Source organism: Arachis ipaensis, chromosome B6, assembly GCF_059453495.1.
Source record: "Arachis ipaensis isolate K30076 ecotype BB chromosome B6, ASM5945349v1, whole genome shotgun sequence".
Taxonomy (NCBI): Eukaryota; Viridiplantae; Streptophyta; class Magnoliopsida; order Fabales; family Fabaceae; genus Arachis; species Arachis ipaensis.
The window spans coordinates 144,271,639-144,288,656 of record NC_142441.1 but is presented as its reverse complement, the minus strand read 5'-3'; the positions used below and the strand labels follow the sequence as shown (position 1 = coordinate 144,288,656).

Below are 17,018 nucleotides of genomic sequence, written 5' to 3'. Positions count from 1 at the left end.
GATGGAGGGCCAACCCTTTGGGTGGGGCGTCTTTGCTTGGATCCTGGGCCCTATTTATTGGGCCAGGGTATGAACATTAGGTATTGTTACTTGTTTGATATCTATGTCAATTCATATTTAAAAGGATAAAAAAAACTCATTTATAATTTATTATATATTTAATTTTATTCAATTTAAATATATAATTTTGCCATAATTCAATCAATTTAAATCGGATGATTCGATTTCTTTATTCCAAATTAAATTGTGTCACATTTAAGATTAATACTCCAACTGTTGATAATCTAAAAGAACATTGTTGTCAACCCAATATTAAAAATAAAGTGTAACTATTTAGTAAAATATAATTTTATTTGTTAAAGAGAAAACAACGAACCAAATATAATTGAACTGTGATTTTAGTATTTGATAAAATTTGATTTTCCTTGTTTCACAAAAAATGTGTCACATGTCCATTACTGAATTTTAAAACTTTATAAAAAGGTATTTTTGTTTCATTTCAGTAGAATTATACACTTTATTAGTAATAGTGTATTACGTACCACCATTTTATTTATAAATATATAAAATTATAATATATGTAAAATTAGTCAAGATGATAACCAATTATTTTAAACAAAAAAATTTAGGTTCAAATCTTATAAATAACAAAAGATATCTCAATATACATAATAAAGAATATTTTAAAAATAAAATTTGTAGACCAAACTCTTTCCAAGTTCTCATTATATATATTATAAATAGATATACAATAGATTATATACAGTAGATAATATATAATAAATAATAAAATATTTATATTTTAAAGTAATTGTATATTTATTATTATTATTAAATCTATTTCTTCTACTATATAAAAGGATATATGAATACTTTAATAGTTTGATGTTCAAATTTTTTTCTTTCAAAAATATTATTTATTGTATAATTATAAAATTTAAAAATAAAATACTTTATTACTTACCAATTTAGCTAATTTTAAATTTGTTATTGTTACCATATTTACATATAAAAATTTGGATTAATAGGCAAAATGTCTATTCATACAACAGTATATAAATATAATATGAGAAAAATTAAGCGACTAATACTTTTTATAAATATTAGTTAATATTTTGAGTTAATATTTTATTTTTATATTATTAGAATTTAAAATTTAATCAATTATGTTATGTATACAATAAAATTAATTACTAAATTCAATTACTAATATAAAATACAAAATATACAATAAAAATAAATTAAATCACGGTGAAAACTCATGCAGTCGACTTCACGTGAAGTTGATATTTGAGAGTCGTTAGATAATTTGACTGACTTGACTAAATTTTTATCTAACAATTCTCAAATATCAACTTTACGTGAAGTCAACTTCACCTAAGTTTTCACCTTAAATCACACATATATTTATACATAAATACATTAATAATTGCTTTTAATAGTTGATTTTAATGTATAAATAGTATTTTTAAAATTTAATATTTAAAATTTAGAGTTGGGCAAGAATAGACAAAAATTTTTGGCTAATTTTTTTTAATATGGAAAAAATATTGGTGTTTTTGTTGAAAATGGGAGTATTTGGTGTAATTACAGATGGGTGGATTTTTTGGGTGGGAAGCCAACACGTGGGGGGCGTGGTGGACACGTGGCAGCATTCTGGCCAACACGTGGGGGGCGTGTTGGACACGTGGCAACCTCTTAGCCAACACGTGGGGGGCGTGTTGAATGATTTTCATACTACTGTAATACACTTCAAATATCAATATTCAACCAAAACACCATCTCTCTTTCCATATTAAAAATAATTTCTGAAAATTTTTTTGTTAGTTATATAAATATTTTACGGTTTACCAATTAAATATTTTCCTTTGTAAATATGATATATTATTTTCCTTTTCTATTTATCATTAATTCAATGAAAAAAAAAAAATGATGTTGCTTGTGTTTTGTGTGATTCTGACACTTGACCAATGGAGAAAATAACGCTTACGTTTGTGCTTTAGATCTCAGAAGAGAGACGCTACGCTCCCACCACCAGCAACCCTCTCTCACCCCCTTCTCACAAACGCAAACAGAAAGAGAGAAGACGAAGAAGAAAAAAGAACGCACGCACTCCTTTACATTCCTTTGGCCGATACGACGTCGTCTCATACCTTTGGCCAACCCTTAATCCAGGTCCCTTCTTCTTTGCCTTATTTCATTTCTTTATTATTTTTTTTCTTTCTTCTACTATCTAATTTCCAATTTATTGAAACGTTTTCTTTCGAATCAGATTGTTATTCATATTAATTTTGAGAATACAATCATTTAAACAACGAATCTTCAAAATACAACGCGAGTGTTTGAGAATTCCAGGTTCTTAATTGTATGAATATTTTATTTATTTGTTTATTTACTTATTTATTTATTGCGGGAGCAGGATAATAAGGTATAGAAATGGTTTCCAAGGCTTGGGTGCGGTGATTGTTGCTGTTACAGTGGGGAGCAATAACGGAGTGGATCGCAGAGTGGATCGGAGAATGGACAGAAGTAAGAGCCGTACCGATCTACTCGCAGCCGGAAAGAAGAGGGTACGGATTTTTATTTCTAAATTTATTTTGTATATATGCATCATCAAGAATCTCAATTTTTGCTCGGATAAGTTTATATGCTTGTTTAGTTTTGAATAAGATTGAGCTGCATTGTTTGCTTTTATTGTTATTGGCCACTTAGGTTGTTCAAATTGGTGTTGGATGATTGCATAGTTGGAATTATAATAGTAGAAAATCATTTTACATTGTGATCCTGCAAAGTAAGAGGGTTTGCTTCGAAGAGTAATGTGCAGAATTGATAAACGTGGATGAAAAAACCAATAGTTTAAGATTTCATAATATACGAGCTCTTTGCATAATGTATCATGGATATGCAGGAATTTAAGTGCCTTGATTTTCTCATTGGCAGTTACCACCTGCACCTTACTCTGTAAAGTTCACCATTCCCTTTAGATGCCTACAATCAACATAAGAAAAGTGAATAATAGTACATGACCTTGTGGCATTAATGAATGGAGTTGAGTGGTTGCAGTTTCTTAATTTTATTATTGTGTTTTTATTTCCAGCTTCAACAATTCCGTCAGAAGAAGGACGGTAAAGGTGGTAGTAGCCGTGGGAAATCAAAAAAATCTGATAAAAATCTAATACCTGAGGACGACACTGATGGACAAAGTAGTCCTTCTATGTCAACAACATCATCTCAGGTTACAGATGGAAATGTTGAAACTGACAATGAGTCTAATGCCGTTAGCGCGGAATTATTAGAGTCCCAGTCTTCACCAAACTCATTAACTCTTGACAATCTTGATCCATCTGCTGATTCATCACCACTGGCTATTATAAATACTATAGATGAGGAAACAGAATTGGATTCTGGTAGAAAGTCATCCCTTGCAGTTCAGGAGGGCCATGAGGTTGATTCTGAGCTGTCTTCCCAAGATCAAGGGAAACGTGCTGAGTATGTTGGTGCTGATGTGGCTGAGGATGTTTCTTTGCGAACTTCAGACGACCAGAAAGATCTGGAATCGGATAGAAGGCCAGGTGCCGAGGCTCAGGAGGTCGGTAAGGAAGATTCTGAGTTGTCTTTCCACGATCAAGGGAAAAATGCTCAGAATGTTGGTGCTGCTGTGGCTGATGATATATCTTTGAAAACTACAGATAGCCTGGGTCCTGAAGGTGGACCAACTTATGATCATGAGTCTGCACCTGCCATTGTTGCAACTGCAGTCGGCGAGCCTGTTCCAGTCACAGCAGAGGGTGATAGCAGGGAAGTATCCTTGCTTTTATCTGAAGATACGACCATTACATCCTTGATGCAAACAAGGGAAGATAAGGTAACCAACTTAGGTTTGTGCTCCTTCTCTTTCTCTCTCTTGTGGGCTTTCACTCTCCCTTTTAATACAATGTTATACGTTTACTTTTAGGCATTAAGCTATTAGTTGCGCAGGCTGGAATATTGATTTGTGTATTTGTTTTATAATTTATATTCTCATTTGTTGCTGGGTAGGGGCAATGCAGGATGCTGATGGTTTGGATACAAAGAAATCTGGTCAAAGCACTGATGTGGAGGAGGCATTTCATAAAACAGAACAACTGGGCAAGTCAGTTGAAGTTGTTTCCTCTCCTAAAGACATTATGCCAGATAAGCATTTGACTTCTAATCAAGGGCAGGGAGATGATATTGCAACTGGTGGTCCTTCTGTGAAGAATCCGGAGGGAGAAATATTATCAGGTTCATCCCATGAAGAAATGCATCTTCAGCCTATTCAAGAACAGATTGTTGAACAGGTTCATAGTGGACATGGCAGAGGACTTCAGGAGGAGCCTTATCAGCAAAGCACTCCTGTTGGATCTATAGCTCTGGATCCAAATTATGAGTTGTCAATGGGAGATGACGCGGTTAATTTGGCCAGGCCAGTGGATGCCTCTCATAGTTTTGATGCAAAAACAGTTGATTTCATGAAGCTGGCTGGAATTATAAAAGATCTTAATGAAGATGTGCTGGCTGAAATTATAAGGGGGCTTAATGAAGACGAGTTTTACTTTTTGCTCAAGTCAAGAAGGGAAGTTTCCGATGCAGATCCTCTAGCCACTAGTTCAACTCTACCTGATGGTGACTTTTCAGAAGCATTTCAGAGACTTAAAGAAGAATTGTTCCTTTCAACTTTAATGAAAAGTATATCTGACATGCAGTTAAGTGAACACTTGGAGCTACAGCTGCAGGCTGACAATGAACATCCCCAGTTCGTTGATGAAGTATCTGAGCTCCGAGCTTCTCATCTCGAAGTTAATGAGAAGAATCAACTCCTTATTGAAGAGCTTTCTAATTGCCGTGCTGAACTGCAAGATGTTTCCCAAAAGTGTGTTGAACTGCAAAACCAATTTAATGCTGCCAAGGGTGTGGTTGATACTCTTTCTGCCAGAGTAGTTGAGCTGCAGATTAGTTGTGAAGTCTCCCAAGAAGATTCATTGAATCTGTCAGCAGATTTGTCCGACTGTAGAAGCTTGATCTCATGCTTACAATCTGAAAAGAAGGGTATGAATGAAAATCTTGAGTTGGTGTCTTCTGAGAAAGTCAGACTTGCAAATGAGAAGGAGGTTCATCTAGGTGAAAGTAAGAGGCTGTCAACTGAATTATCTGACTTAAAGAGTTCCATGGAAGTTATAGAAGTTGGAAACGAAGTTTTTGATGATTCTCTTGGTTTTGTTTCGTTGAAGACTTGCTTGAATGAGATGGAGAAAATTTTGGCGAAGCTTGAACAGGCAACTAATGAGTTCCATTTTCAATCAGTCGGCAGGTCTGGTGAACAAGTTTCTCCAGCTGCAGTATCAAAAACACATGAAGATGAACATGAGGTGGAGGTAAGGGATTCAAATGAAGTTCATTCGTCATCAGAATCATTTATTATGTTTGCCAAAGAGGAAACTGGAAACATGAGAAAATTGCTTTCAGAGTGGAAGGGGCATGTTCAGAGTGCAGATGCGTTGTTCAAGGGGGAGCGTGATGGTAGGAAAATTGGTGATGCAAAGAACCGTGATCTCAAAGATCAGTTCGAAGAATTGAAACAACATTGTTCAAATTTGGAAGCATCCAATGTTGAACTTACAGTTCAATGTGAAGCTGCAAAACAACTTCTGGCTGACTTTCAAGAAAAGAAATGTCATCTTGAGGAACTCTGCGAAGCTTTAAAACAAGAAGATATCCAACTCAAAGCCAAAAATAACGAACTTTATGAAAAACTTGGGCAGTTTCAGTCAAAAGTTAGTGAATTGTATACTGAAATCTGCGATGTGAAACAAAGTTCAAATGAGATGTCTTCTATTATTGGTGATCAACTGGAAAATTTGCAGAAGGAGTTGACTCAAAGAACTATGGTGCTCGAGCAAGGCTGGAATACTATTATGGCTGATATATTTAAATTAGTTAGCAAGCTGAATGAATCAGTTGGGGAAACATCCTCAGCCGTCTCGTTTGATGCTCATGATAACTTGGATATCAATAATCTGTTAGCAGTTTCTGTTAATGCAGCCACTAAAATGATTTTTGATCTTCGGAAGAAACTTGAAGCTACTTGTTCGGAACATGAAACAATCTGCTCATCATTTAAAGAGGTGAATATGAAATGTGAGGATCTGCTTGGACGGAATGAATTGGCTGTTGGTGTATTGCACAAGATATACAATGACCTGCGGAAACTTCTGCTCAGTCATAGTGGATCTATGGGTGAAGAGAAGATAGATGTACAAAGCGAAGCACTGCCTGATCTCCTTAACTATGATAGCTATCAGAATATCATGAGATGTCTTGTGGATTTATTGACTGAAAAGCGGGAGCTTGAGTCTGTTAACAATGAGATGAAGTCAGAAATGGAGGAACTGAAGATCAAGTGTCTTGATCTAGACTCTGTTAGCAAGTTAATTGAAGATCTTGCCGGCGCTCTGAATATAGAGCATTCGCAGATTGAAAGAAATAAAACTCCTCTTTCATGCTTGGATTCATTAGTGTCTAGCCTTCTACAGAAAACCAGAGATGCTGAAATCCAGTTACACATGACTAAAGAAGGCTATGGATATAGCGAGACTGAATTGGCTGAATTGGAGGACAAAATGCATTATCTAGACACACTGCGTCTTGAGAAAGAAAATGAAATCCTTGTTCTTAAGGAAATCTTACACCAAGCTGAGGAAGCTCTTACTGCTGCTCGTTCTGAATTGCATGAGAAAACAAATGAACTTGAATATTCAGAGCAAAAGGTGTCCTCCGTGCGGGAGAAACTTAGCATTGCAGTTGCCAAGGGAAAAGGCTTGGTTGTCCAGCGGGATGGCCTCAAGCAGTCTCTGGCTGAGACATCTAGTGAACTGGAGAGATGCATGCAGGAGTTGCAATTGAAAGATGCTAGACTTCATGAGGTTGAAACAAAGCTTAAGACCTACGCAGAGGCTGGTGAGCGCATGGAAGCTATGGAATCCGAGCTTTCATATATTCGTAATTCATCTAATTCCTTGAGAGAGTCATTTCTTCTTAAAGATTCAATGCTTCAGAGGATAGAAGAGGTTTTGGAAGAACTAGATCTCCCAGAGCAGTTTCATTCAGGAGATATAATTGAAAAGATTGATTGGTTGGCTAGGTCAGTTGCTAGTAACTCATTGCCTATGAATGATTGGGAGCAGAAGGAATCTGCAGGAGGAGTTTCATACGCTGATGCTGGTTATGTTGCCAGAGAGTCCTTGGAAGATGATAGTCAGCTGCCACCAGATTCAGGGGATGATTCCCGGAAAGATGATAGTCAGCTGCAATCAGATCCAGGGGATGTACGGCAGCAACAAGAAGAGCTACAAGCCAGTCTTGTCCCACTAGATGGAGATGATCTGAGAAAGAAATTTGAGGAGTTACACAAGAAGTATTTTGGTCTGGCTGAGCAAAATGAAATGCTGGAGCAGTCATTGATGGAAAGAAACAGCATAGTTCAGAGATGGGAAGAGCTTGTAGACAGGATTGATATGCCTTCACATTTACGGTCTGTGGAAATGGAGGATAGAATTGAATGGGTAGGACGAGCACTTGCTGAGGCTAATCATCATGTTGATTCTCTGCAGCTTAAGATTGAAAAATACGAAAGCTATTGTGGATTGCTAAATTCTGATCTTGAAGGGTCTCAAAGGACAGTCTCTGCTCTTCAGACAGACCTTAGATCTCTTACAACTGAGAGAGAGCACCTTTCTGAAAAACTGGAAGTACTGATGTTTGAATGTGAGAAACTATCTATGGAGGTTGGGCAAGCTGAATATCAGAATGAAGTGATGCATAATGAAATATCTAGTTTGAAGGATATACTGGAAAAGAAAGAACTTGAGAATGAAAAGTTGCATACTGAACTAGCTAGTTTGAAGGATATATTGGAAAAGAAAGATTCAATTGAAGAACAAGTATTTGCCATTGATAGCAAGCTCAGAAAACTGCATGACTTACTTGGTGATGCGTTGCCAGAATCTGAAATGGAAAATCTGGTTTCTGTAACTGCAAATATTGATTCCTTGGAAGAACTGCTGAGAAAGCTTATAGAAAATCAAGCTAGTCTTCAATCAAAGAAGGATGCAATTGAAGAACAAATTTTCACCATTGATAGTAAGCTCCAAAAACTGCATGACTTAGTTTGTGACGTCTTGCCAGAATCTGAAACACAAAATCTGGTTTCTGGAAGTGCAAATATTGATTCCTTGGAAGAATTGCTGAGAAGGCTTGTAGAAAATCAAGCAAGTCTTAAATCAAAGAAAGATGCAATTGAAGAACAAATTTTCACCATTGATGGGAAGCTCAGAAAACTGCATGACTTAGTTGGTGATGTGCTGCCAGAATCCGAAACTGAAAATCTTGTTTCCGGAAGTTTAAGTATTGATTCCTTGGAAGCACTGCTGAGAAAGCTTATAGAAAATCAAGTTGGTCTTCAATCAAAGAAGGATGCAATTGAAGAACAAATTTTCATCATTGATGGGAAGCTCAGGAAACTGCATGACTTAGTTGGTGATGCGCTGCCAGAATCCGAAACTGAAAATCTTGTTTCCGGAAGTTTAAATATTGATTCCTTGGAAGAACTGCTGAGAAGGCTTATAGAAAATCAAGCTAGTCTTCAATCAAAGAAGGATGCAATTGAAGAACAAATTTTCATCATTGATGGGAAGCTCAGGAGACTGCATGACTTAGTTGGTGATGCGCTGCCAGAATCCGAAACTGAAAATCTTGTTTCTGGAAGTGCAAATATTGATTCCTTGGAAGAACTGCTGAGAAAGCTTATAGAAAATCAAGCAAGTATTCAATCAGAGAAAGGTGCAATTGAAGAACAAATTTTCACCACTGATGGCAAGCTCAGGAAACTGTATGACTTAATTCGTGATGTCTTGCCAGAATCTGAAACACAAAATCTGGTTTCTGGAAGTTCAAATATTGATTCCTTGGAAGAATTGCTGAGAAAGCTTGTAGAAAATCAAGCAAGCCTTCAATCAAAGAAAGATGCAATTGAAGAACAAATTTTCACCGTTGATGGGAAGCTAAAAAAACTGCATGACTTAGTTGGTGATGTGCTGCCACAATCTGAAACTGAAAATCTGGTTTCTGGAAGTGCAAATATTGATTCCTTGGAAGAACTGCTGAGAAAGCTTATAGAAAATCAAGCAAGTTTTCGATCAAAGAAAGATGCAATTGAAGAACAAATTTTCACCATTGATGGTAAGCTCCAAAAACTGCATGACTTAGTTCGTGATGTCTTGCCAGAATCTGAAACACAAAATCTGGTTTCTGGAAGTGCAAATATTGATTCCTTGGAAGAATTGCTGAGAAAGCTTGTAGAAAATCAAGCAAGCCTTCAATCAAAGAAAGATGCAATTGAAGAACAAATTTTCACCATTGATGGGAAGCTAAAAAAACTGCATGACTTAGTTGGTGATGTGCTGCCAGAATCTGAAACTGGAAATCTGGTTTCTGGAAGTGCAAATATTGATTCCTTGGAAGAACTGCTGAGAAAGCTTATAGAAAATCAAGCAAGTTTTCGATCAAAGAAAGATGCAATTGAAGAACAAATTTTCACCATTGATGGTAAGCTCCAAAAACTGCATGACTTAGTTCGTGATGTCTTGCCAGAATCTGAAACACAAAATCTGGTTTCTGGAAGTGCAAATATTGATTCCTTGGAAGAATTGCTGAGAAAGCTTGTAGAAAATCAAGCAAGCCTTCAATCAAAGAAAGATGCAATTGAAGAACAAATTTTCACCATTGATAGGAAGCTCAAAAAACTGCATGACTTAGTTGGTGATGTGCTGCCAGAATCTGAAACTGAAAATCTGGTTTCTGGAAGTGCAAATATTGATTCCTTGGAAGAACTGCTGAGAAAGCTTATAGAAAATCAAGCTAGTCTTCAAACAAAGAAGGATGCAACTGAAGAACAAATTTTCATCATTGATGGGAAGCTCAGAAAACTGCATGAATTAGTAGGTGATGCGCTGCCAGAATCCGAAACTGAAAATCTTGTTTCCAGAAGTGCAAATATTGATTCCTTGGAAGAACTGCTGAGAAAGCTTATAGAAAATCAAGCAAGTATTCAATCAGAGAAAGGTGCAATTGAAGAACAAATTTTCACCACTGATGGCAAGCTCAGGAAACTGCATGACTTAGTTTTTGACGTCTTGCCAGAATATGAAACAGAAAATCTGGTTTCCGGAAGTGCAAATATTGATACCTTGGAAGAATTGCTGAGGAAGCTTGTAGAAAATCAAGCCAGCCTTCAATCAAAGAAAGATACAATTGAAGAACAAATTTTCACCATTGATGTCAAACTCAGGAAACTGCATGATTTAGTTGGTGATGTATTGCCAGAATCTGAAACAGAAAATCTGGTTTCGGGAAGTGCAAATATTGATTCCTTGGAAGAACTGCTGAGAAAGCTTATAGAAAATCAAGCAAGTCTTCAATCAAACAAACTGATGCATGTGGTTGAACTTGCTAGTGACAGTTCACAACAAGATGGTGCCACTATTCTGGAGGCAAGAAGTACAGATATGCATGATAAGGAGGAGGCAGATATTGATAGATATAAGAAAGATCTGGAGGAGGCTTTGAGTGAATTGGCGCATGCAAAGGAGGAGAGAGAGAAAACTTTGGAAAAGCAAATGTCTTTATCCACTGAAGTTGAAGCTTTGAGCAAGAGAATTGAGGAGTTGCAATTGCTTCTTAATCAGGAGGAGCAGAAGTCAGCATCTGTTAGAGAAAAATTAAACGTTGCTGTCAGGAAAGGGAAGTCTTTGGTCCAACACCGAGACAGTCTTAAACAAACAATTGAAGAGATGACTACTGAGATTACGCAGTTGAAATCTGAGATCAGTAATAGGGAAGATACTCTGGCTGAGCATGCTCAGAAGTTAAGTCATTTGTCAACTTACCCAAATAGATTGGAAGCTCTTGAATCTGAGATGATACATCTGAAGAACCACTTGGCAGAATCTGAGCACCACTTGCAGGAGAAAGAATATTCTTTGAACCTGATTTTGAACAAGTTAGGTGAGATTGAGATTGGTGGTGAGGGTTATATAAGTGATCCAATCAAGAAGTTGGAATGCATTGAGAAACTTTGCTCTGATCTGCATGGTACTGTTGCCTCTTTAGAACAAGAATCCAGGAAATCTAAAAGAGCAGCAGAGCTCCTGTTGGCAGAGTTGAATGAGGTTCAGGAAAGAAATGATGCTTTTCAGGAGGAGCTCGCAAAGGCAGATGCTGAGCTTGTGGATCTCAGGAAAGAGAGGGATTCATTTGAGGCTGCCAAACTGGAAGCTCTTTCACATCTTCAAAAGTTGTCAGCCTTGCATGAGGAGGGAAAAAAGAACCATTCTTCCGAGATGACGGCATTAAAATCTAGCATGAATGAACTCTGCACAGGATTTGGTGAGATACAGCATTTACTGGTTAGTGCGTTCTCCATGGATTTGGAATCTTTTCAAAATCTGGAGGCTGGTCTCAAGTCATGCATAAAAGGAAGCAATGCTACAAATATGTTGGATTCATCTGTTGCCAAAACACATAATGGCATGTCACCTTGTTCATCTATTACTAAGGTATTATTATCATATGGGTACTCAAACCAGTCATTAGAAAATATTTTTTTAGCACTTAGTTTTGATTACATTTGGTTTTCTAAAGCAACTTCTTTAAATGCTAAAGCAATTAGAAATTTAAATTAGAAAGCAGTTATTGGATGGGTGAAGCTGTGTAGATTTGATTTCTTGTACTTTTTTTTGTATGTTTTGTTTTGTTTTTTTTCCCCCTCTCCCTGCTTGCCATTCCATCTAATGCTATTTGAATGGGCTGTTAGGTTCATTTCCATACTTTGATATATGTGTTACCATTCAGATGCAATGTTTTTTTTTCCTTTTCTTTTTTTCTCTCTCCCCAACTGCATGCTTTTGTCCATAAGCATGTAATGCTATGGATGTGTTCCTAGCCTCTGTTGTTCTGTGAATGGTTATTTGAAAGAGCTTCTTGGTCTGATATACGACGCATAGGGATATTACAACTTGGCTGCATGTTTGAGATTTCTATTCTCTCTGTTTTTGTTATCTCAAACCATTTTAATGCTTATCATTTAATTGATTTAGATTTTTTCTGAGTTGTGACTTCTCAAACTAGAATAAACTCAGCACTGGTGACATTTTTCAGAGCCAGAAAGATTATTTTGTTCTATCCCAGAAAAGGATAGAAGTTTGTATTCAGTAGACACTGGCTTGCTGCATACATTTTATTGTTAACTTGTAGGCATTACTTTGAATAACTTCTTTATTGCATGTGGTTTTGTTAACCTATTTCCTCAAGATTTCAGAAATTTCTATAACCAGTTAGAAATTCAGGTACAAAAATATTTCCCCTTTGAGATCTCAGTCCGTGATGGAGGTAGAGATTTTTATCTTTATTATAATTGTAAATAGAATAGAAATGGATTGATGCAGTTGCAACTTGAAACTCAGTTCTCTTCTCTCTTTATGACTCATTTATATTCCTTGCATATTTCTGGTTTATCTCTTAGTTAATTTTTCTGATAAGGCTTACTTGCAATTCTTGTTATTATTTTGTTGAATTTGTTCTTCCTAATATTATGACATTTCTCTCCAGCAGAGCTCCTTGTCTTCAGATTCTCGATCTGATTTTGACACAGTTGGAAATTTCCATCTTCTTCGGAGTCAACTGCAAGAGGTATTGGTAGAGATTGGTTCTCTTAAGGAAAGAATAACTATGCACTCAAGTTTGATGCTGGAGCAAGACAAAAATCTGTCTGAACTAATGGCGAGTATTGAAAAAGAAATGACTATCCAAAGAGAGTCATGTGAAGCCATGAAGCAAAAAGTTACTAATCAAGATGGGGAACTAGTTGCATTACGCGGGAGCATTGACTACCTTTGTGAAGCATGTATCAGCTCAGTCAATGAAATTGAAAATGGAAAAGCTGAACTGGTTGGAAATAAGGTTGAATCAGATCCAGGGATTAACTTGATGCTGACATCATTTGGCGATGGAACATCTGAAGAACGCATCAGAACCCTCGTAGATAGATTGCTGATGGCTGCAAAAAGTGTTGCTACTATAAGAACTGGTTTTGCAGATGCTAATCATAATGAAATGAAGGCTACTATAACAAATTTACAGCTAGAGCTTCAGGAGAAGGATGTCCAAAGAGAGAGGATTTGCTCAGAGCTGGTAAAGCAGATCAAGGATGCTGAAGCTTCTGCAAACAGTTACTCTCAAGATCTTCAATCTCTTAAGATTCAAGAGCACAATCTTAAGAAACAGGTGGAAGTAATTGAGGCAGAAAGGAAGATACTGGAAGAGAGAGTAAATGAGCTGCAGGAAAAGCAACGAATTGCAGCTGAATTGGAGGAGAAAACCAAATCTCAGACTGATTTGCTGGCCGCCAAAGACCAAGGTGAGCTTTATGTGGTTTCTTGTTTTTTTTTTTTTTTGTTTTTTTTTATTAAACATGTATTTTATTTATTTTATTTATTTTTGGTTATGAATGAGAACTTGCCGACCCCACCTAGTGGGACAAGGCTTCGTTATTGTTGTTGTATGAATGAGAACTTAATATCTTGGACCTGATGGTTTGTTGTAGAAATCGAATCACTCATGCATGCACTTGATGAGGAAGAGATGCAAATGGAAGAGCTGACAAATAAGATTGTGGAACTTGAGAAGGTTGTTCAGCAGAAGACTCAGGAGATTGAAAGTCTTGACTCCTCTCGTGGTAAGGTTATGAAAAAGCTTGCTGTAACTGTAGGTAAGTTTGATGAGCTTCACCACCTGTCTGCAAGTCTCCTTTCGGAGGTTGAAAGGCTTCAGTCCCAATTGCAAGAAAGAGACAGTGAAATTTCTTTCTTAAGACAAGAGGTTACAAGATGCACGAATGATGTTCTTCTTGCAACACAAATGAGTAACAAGGCAGGTTCAGACGAGATCTTTGAGCTTTTGATGTGGGTTGACACAATGATATCTCAAGAGGGGATGGATGATATACTTCCCGACCTCAAAAGCAATAGTCAAGTTCATGAATACAAAGAAATACTTCAGAAGAAACTGATGTCTGTATTATCGGAATTGGAGAATCTAAAGGCTGTTGCTGAAAATAAGGATGCAATGTTGCAAGAAGAAAAGAGTAAGGTAGAAAAGTTGAACCACAAAGCAGAAACTCTTGAGAAGTCCTTGCATGAGAAAGAAATGCAGTTGAATTTGCTCGAAGGTGTTGAAGAAAATGGGAAGGGAGCTAGCACGAGCTCAGAAATTTTGGAAGTTGAACCAGTGGTAAGGAACTCATTATTTATCTACTTATTCATTGTTAGTCTCTTAACTGAAAGTGTTTGGAGATTGTTACTATTTACTTAGGTACTTCATTGACATCTCTACACTAGGAATTAAAGAAGCACAACATGAATAAAATTGTAGTTTCCTTGGTTTTCTTGCATCCTTTACTCTGCTGCCAAATGCAACTAGCGCAAGAATCTTATCATAAATTCAGATCAAATAAAAAACCTCTTCAAAGTTGATCTTAAATTAGAATAAAACATGAAATCTCTGTGTTTATCTTGTGATATTGCTTGCTCATTATATTTTTGCAAGCAAATATCTGCTAGCAGTTTTAAAAGTACAGTAGTTATATTCTGTAGAATGTGTTCCTTCTCTCTTCTGACATCTCACTCTGATAGAAAATGATAACACTTGCATTTCGTTTTTGATATTATGAAATTAACTTTATTTGATGTGGTGATTGAAACTGGTTATAGTTCTTTTCTGGTTGAAATACATCCACACAGTTGTCGGTTCAATTTGAATTTGGAGGGGTTGTGTTTGTTTGACCTTTTTATTTTAATTTTTTCCGTGAATAGGTGAACGAGTGGAGAACAACAGGGTCTTTTGTAACACCTCAAGTCCGCAGTTTGCGCAAGGGCAATAATGATTATGTTGCCATTGCTGTAGATGAAGACCCTGTTAGTACTAGTAGGATAGAAGATGAAGAGGACGACAAAGGTATTTTTCTGTGACCTTACGTTGAACTGGCTTCTGCAATCTCAACAAAACATTATGGTCTCTTTTACTTACTCTTGTTTCCCCTTATCTTGTTGCAGTCCATGGTTTCAAATCACTTAGTTCTTCAAAAATAGTCCCGAGATTTACTAGACCTGTGACAGACTTGATCGATGGCTTGTGGTAGGCAACGTGATTCTTTCACCTTGTTTTATTTGCTTTTTAGTTTGATGAATTTAATGAATGTCGTGCTCGTTTCTTGCAGGGTTTCATGTGATCGAACTCTTATGAGACGGCCAATATTGCGGCTCGGCATTATAATTTATTGGGCCATAGTGCACGCACTTCTTGCCTTCTTCGTAGTTTGAGGTGAGAGGCCTTCATTTGGCACCGAGTCAGGTGTTGGCTTTGTAGAATTAGTTGTGGCACTCCCAAATCCTGAGGAGCACCGGAAGTGCTGATAGTGGGGCTGGTTGATTGATTGAAATTATAGTTTGAAACAAATTACTTTAGTTGTACAGTGTCTTCCTTTCACCTTATTCTTGATATAATAATAAAGTGAAAGATGCTACTGCCAGAAAGAACATGCAGCTTTAGAAGAAAATGATAGCAGATTGCTCAAATATTTGAAGAGCCTGTTACAATAAAACCTTGGTGGTTTTACCAGATCCTGATGCCATTTTACCTTTAGCAAGATCACAACACTTTTCTGGAGGGGTTGCTACTGTACCTTAAATATTGAACATTTTTAGAAAGTAGGATACATGAACAGATAGTTATAGAGAAACATAATTCTTTTGTACCTTGATTTTTTATATCTTGCATTTTGTGATGACTCGGTCAACCATAACATGCTTTTGCTTCTGTATTTAGAGGAATAGTCGTGCCTAATCTTAAGCAAGTTGCTTTTACTAAAAATCTCACGTGACCCACGATTAGATCATACTTGAAATAGATACAAAGAGCATAAGCTTGTTTTGTATCCTGTTAATTTGCGTTCATGCTCATGAATTTTCTTTTATATTGTGTGGGTTATCAAATGAATGTGTAAAAAACTAAAAATAATGGATTAATTCATACAAATAGTTCTTTTAGTAAAAGCTAATGGTGTACGGACACGGGACACAGGATACGCGGACACACGAATTTTAAAATCTTACGGAAACATGATATATATACAATATAAAGCATTTTTTAGATAAATTTTAATAAATTTTTATATTTTATTGCTATTAAAATATAAAATAAATTTTTAACTGTTTTTAGTGTCTTCTTTTAATTATATAAAAATATTTAAAATATTTTGTTTTAATAATACATGTTAAAAATAAAGTTGGACACGCTAACACGTGATGATATTTAAATGTGTTCGAAGAAGAATTTTTTATTTTTTATTAAGATATGGTTGGATACGGTAGACACGCGTGTCGGACGAATATCGATGAGTGTCGTGTCTGAAATGTGTTCGACACGCAGACACGACAACTCAATAAAGTTTCCTGCTTCATAGGTAAAAGCAGTGTTTTCAAATGGAAAATAATCTTAAGCACGTGTTGTAAATAGAATTAAGAATGACGGGTTCATATATACAAGAATCCAGTTTGACATAGGTAGAGTAATCCTTTCATATTTTCAAAGAACTAAAATTTGATAAACTGTAGTGATTTTTTTTAAAGAATATGATCATGTAATTAAATTTCTCGAAATGGATGCTTATTCAAATTCAGAAATACTAGATGAGACTTGGATATGGACAGAAACATTGTATTCAAAGACACTAAATTAGTGTATTTTATGTCCATTTTGATAGAAAAGATACAAAAACACAAAATACACAATTTATTTTTTATTTTTTCTTTTATTATTTTTATTAATTTTTTATAAATATATTTTTTATTATTATATTTTTCTTCTCAAAATTTTTGAATGAAAAAAAA

General features: G+C 36.0%; 1 protein-coding gene across 5 annotated transcripts; it reads left to right on the top strand.

Moving 5' to 3' along the window:
- The first annotated feature begins 1,970 nt into the window (after positions 1-1,970).
- Positions 1,971-15,999, top strand: LOC107605164 (uncharacterized). 5 transcript variants are annotated; one of them, XM_088490070.1, is made up of 9 exons: positions 1,971-2,175; positions 2,420-2,570; positions 3,098-3,865; positions 4,050-11,630; positions 12,682-13,489; positions 13,676-14,361; positions 14,943-15,084; positions 15,183-15,264; positions 15,347-15,999. In XM_088490070.1, the coding sequence occupies exons 2-9, from the start codon at positions 2,520-2,522 to the stop codon at positions 15,447-15,449; spliced, it is 10,221 nt and encodes a 3,406-aa protein (XP_088346196.1). In that variant the 5' UTR covers positions 1,971-2,175; positions 2,420-2,519; the 3' UTR covers positions 15,450-15,999. The 5 variants fall into 5 exon arrangements, with proteins under 5 accessions (XP_088346196.1, XP_088346197.1, XP_088346195.1 ...); XM_088490071.1 differs by having other exon boundaries at positions 1,997-2,175; positions 4,039-11,630; XM_088490069.1 differs by having other exon boundaries at positions 2,013-2,175; positions 3,098-3,878; positions 4,039-11,630; positions 12,685-13,489.
- Positions 16,000-17,018: the final 1,019 nt, after the last annotated feature.

Bases quoted from the DNA above. Each gene is read 5' to 3' on its own strand.
- LOC107605164 (XM_088490068.1), top strand. From the start codon at position 2,520: ATGGACAGAAGTAAGAGCCGTACCGATCTACTCGCAGCCGGAAAGAAG. The intron at 3,879-4,038 runs GTTTGTGCTCCT...GTTGCTGGGTAG, and splicing joins AGATAAGGTAACCAACTTAG to GGGCAATGCAGGATGCTGAT. The intron at 11,631-12,681 runs GTATTATTATCA...ATTTCTCTCCAG, and splicing joins CTTGTTCATCTATTACTAAG to CAGAGCTCCTTGTCTTCAGA.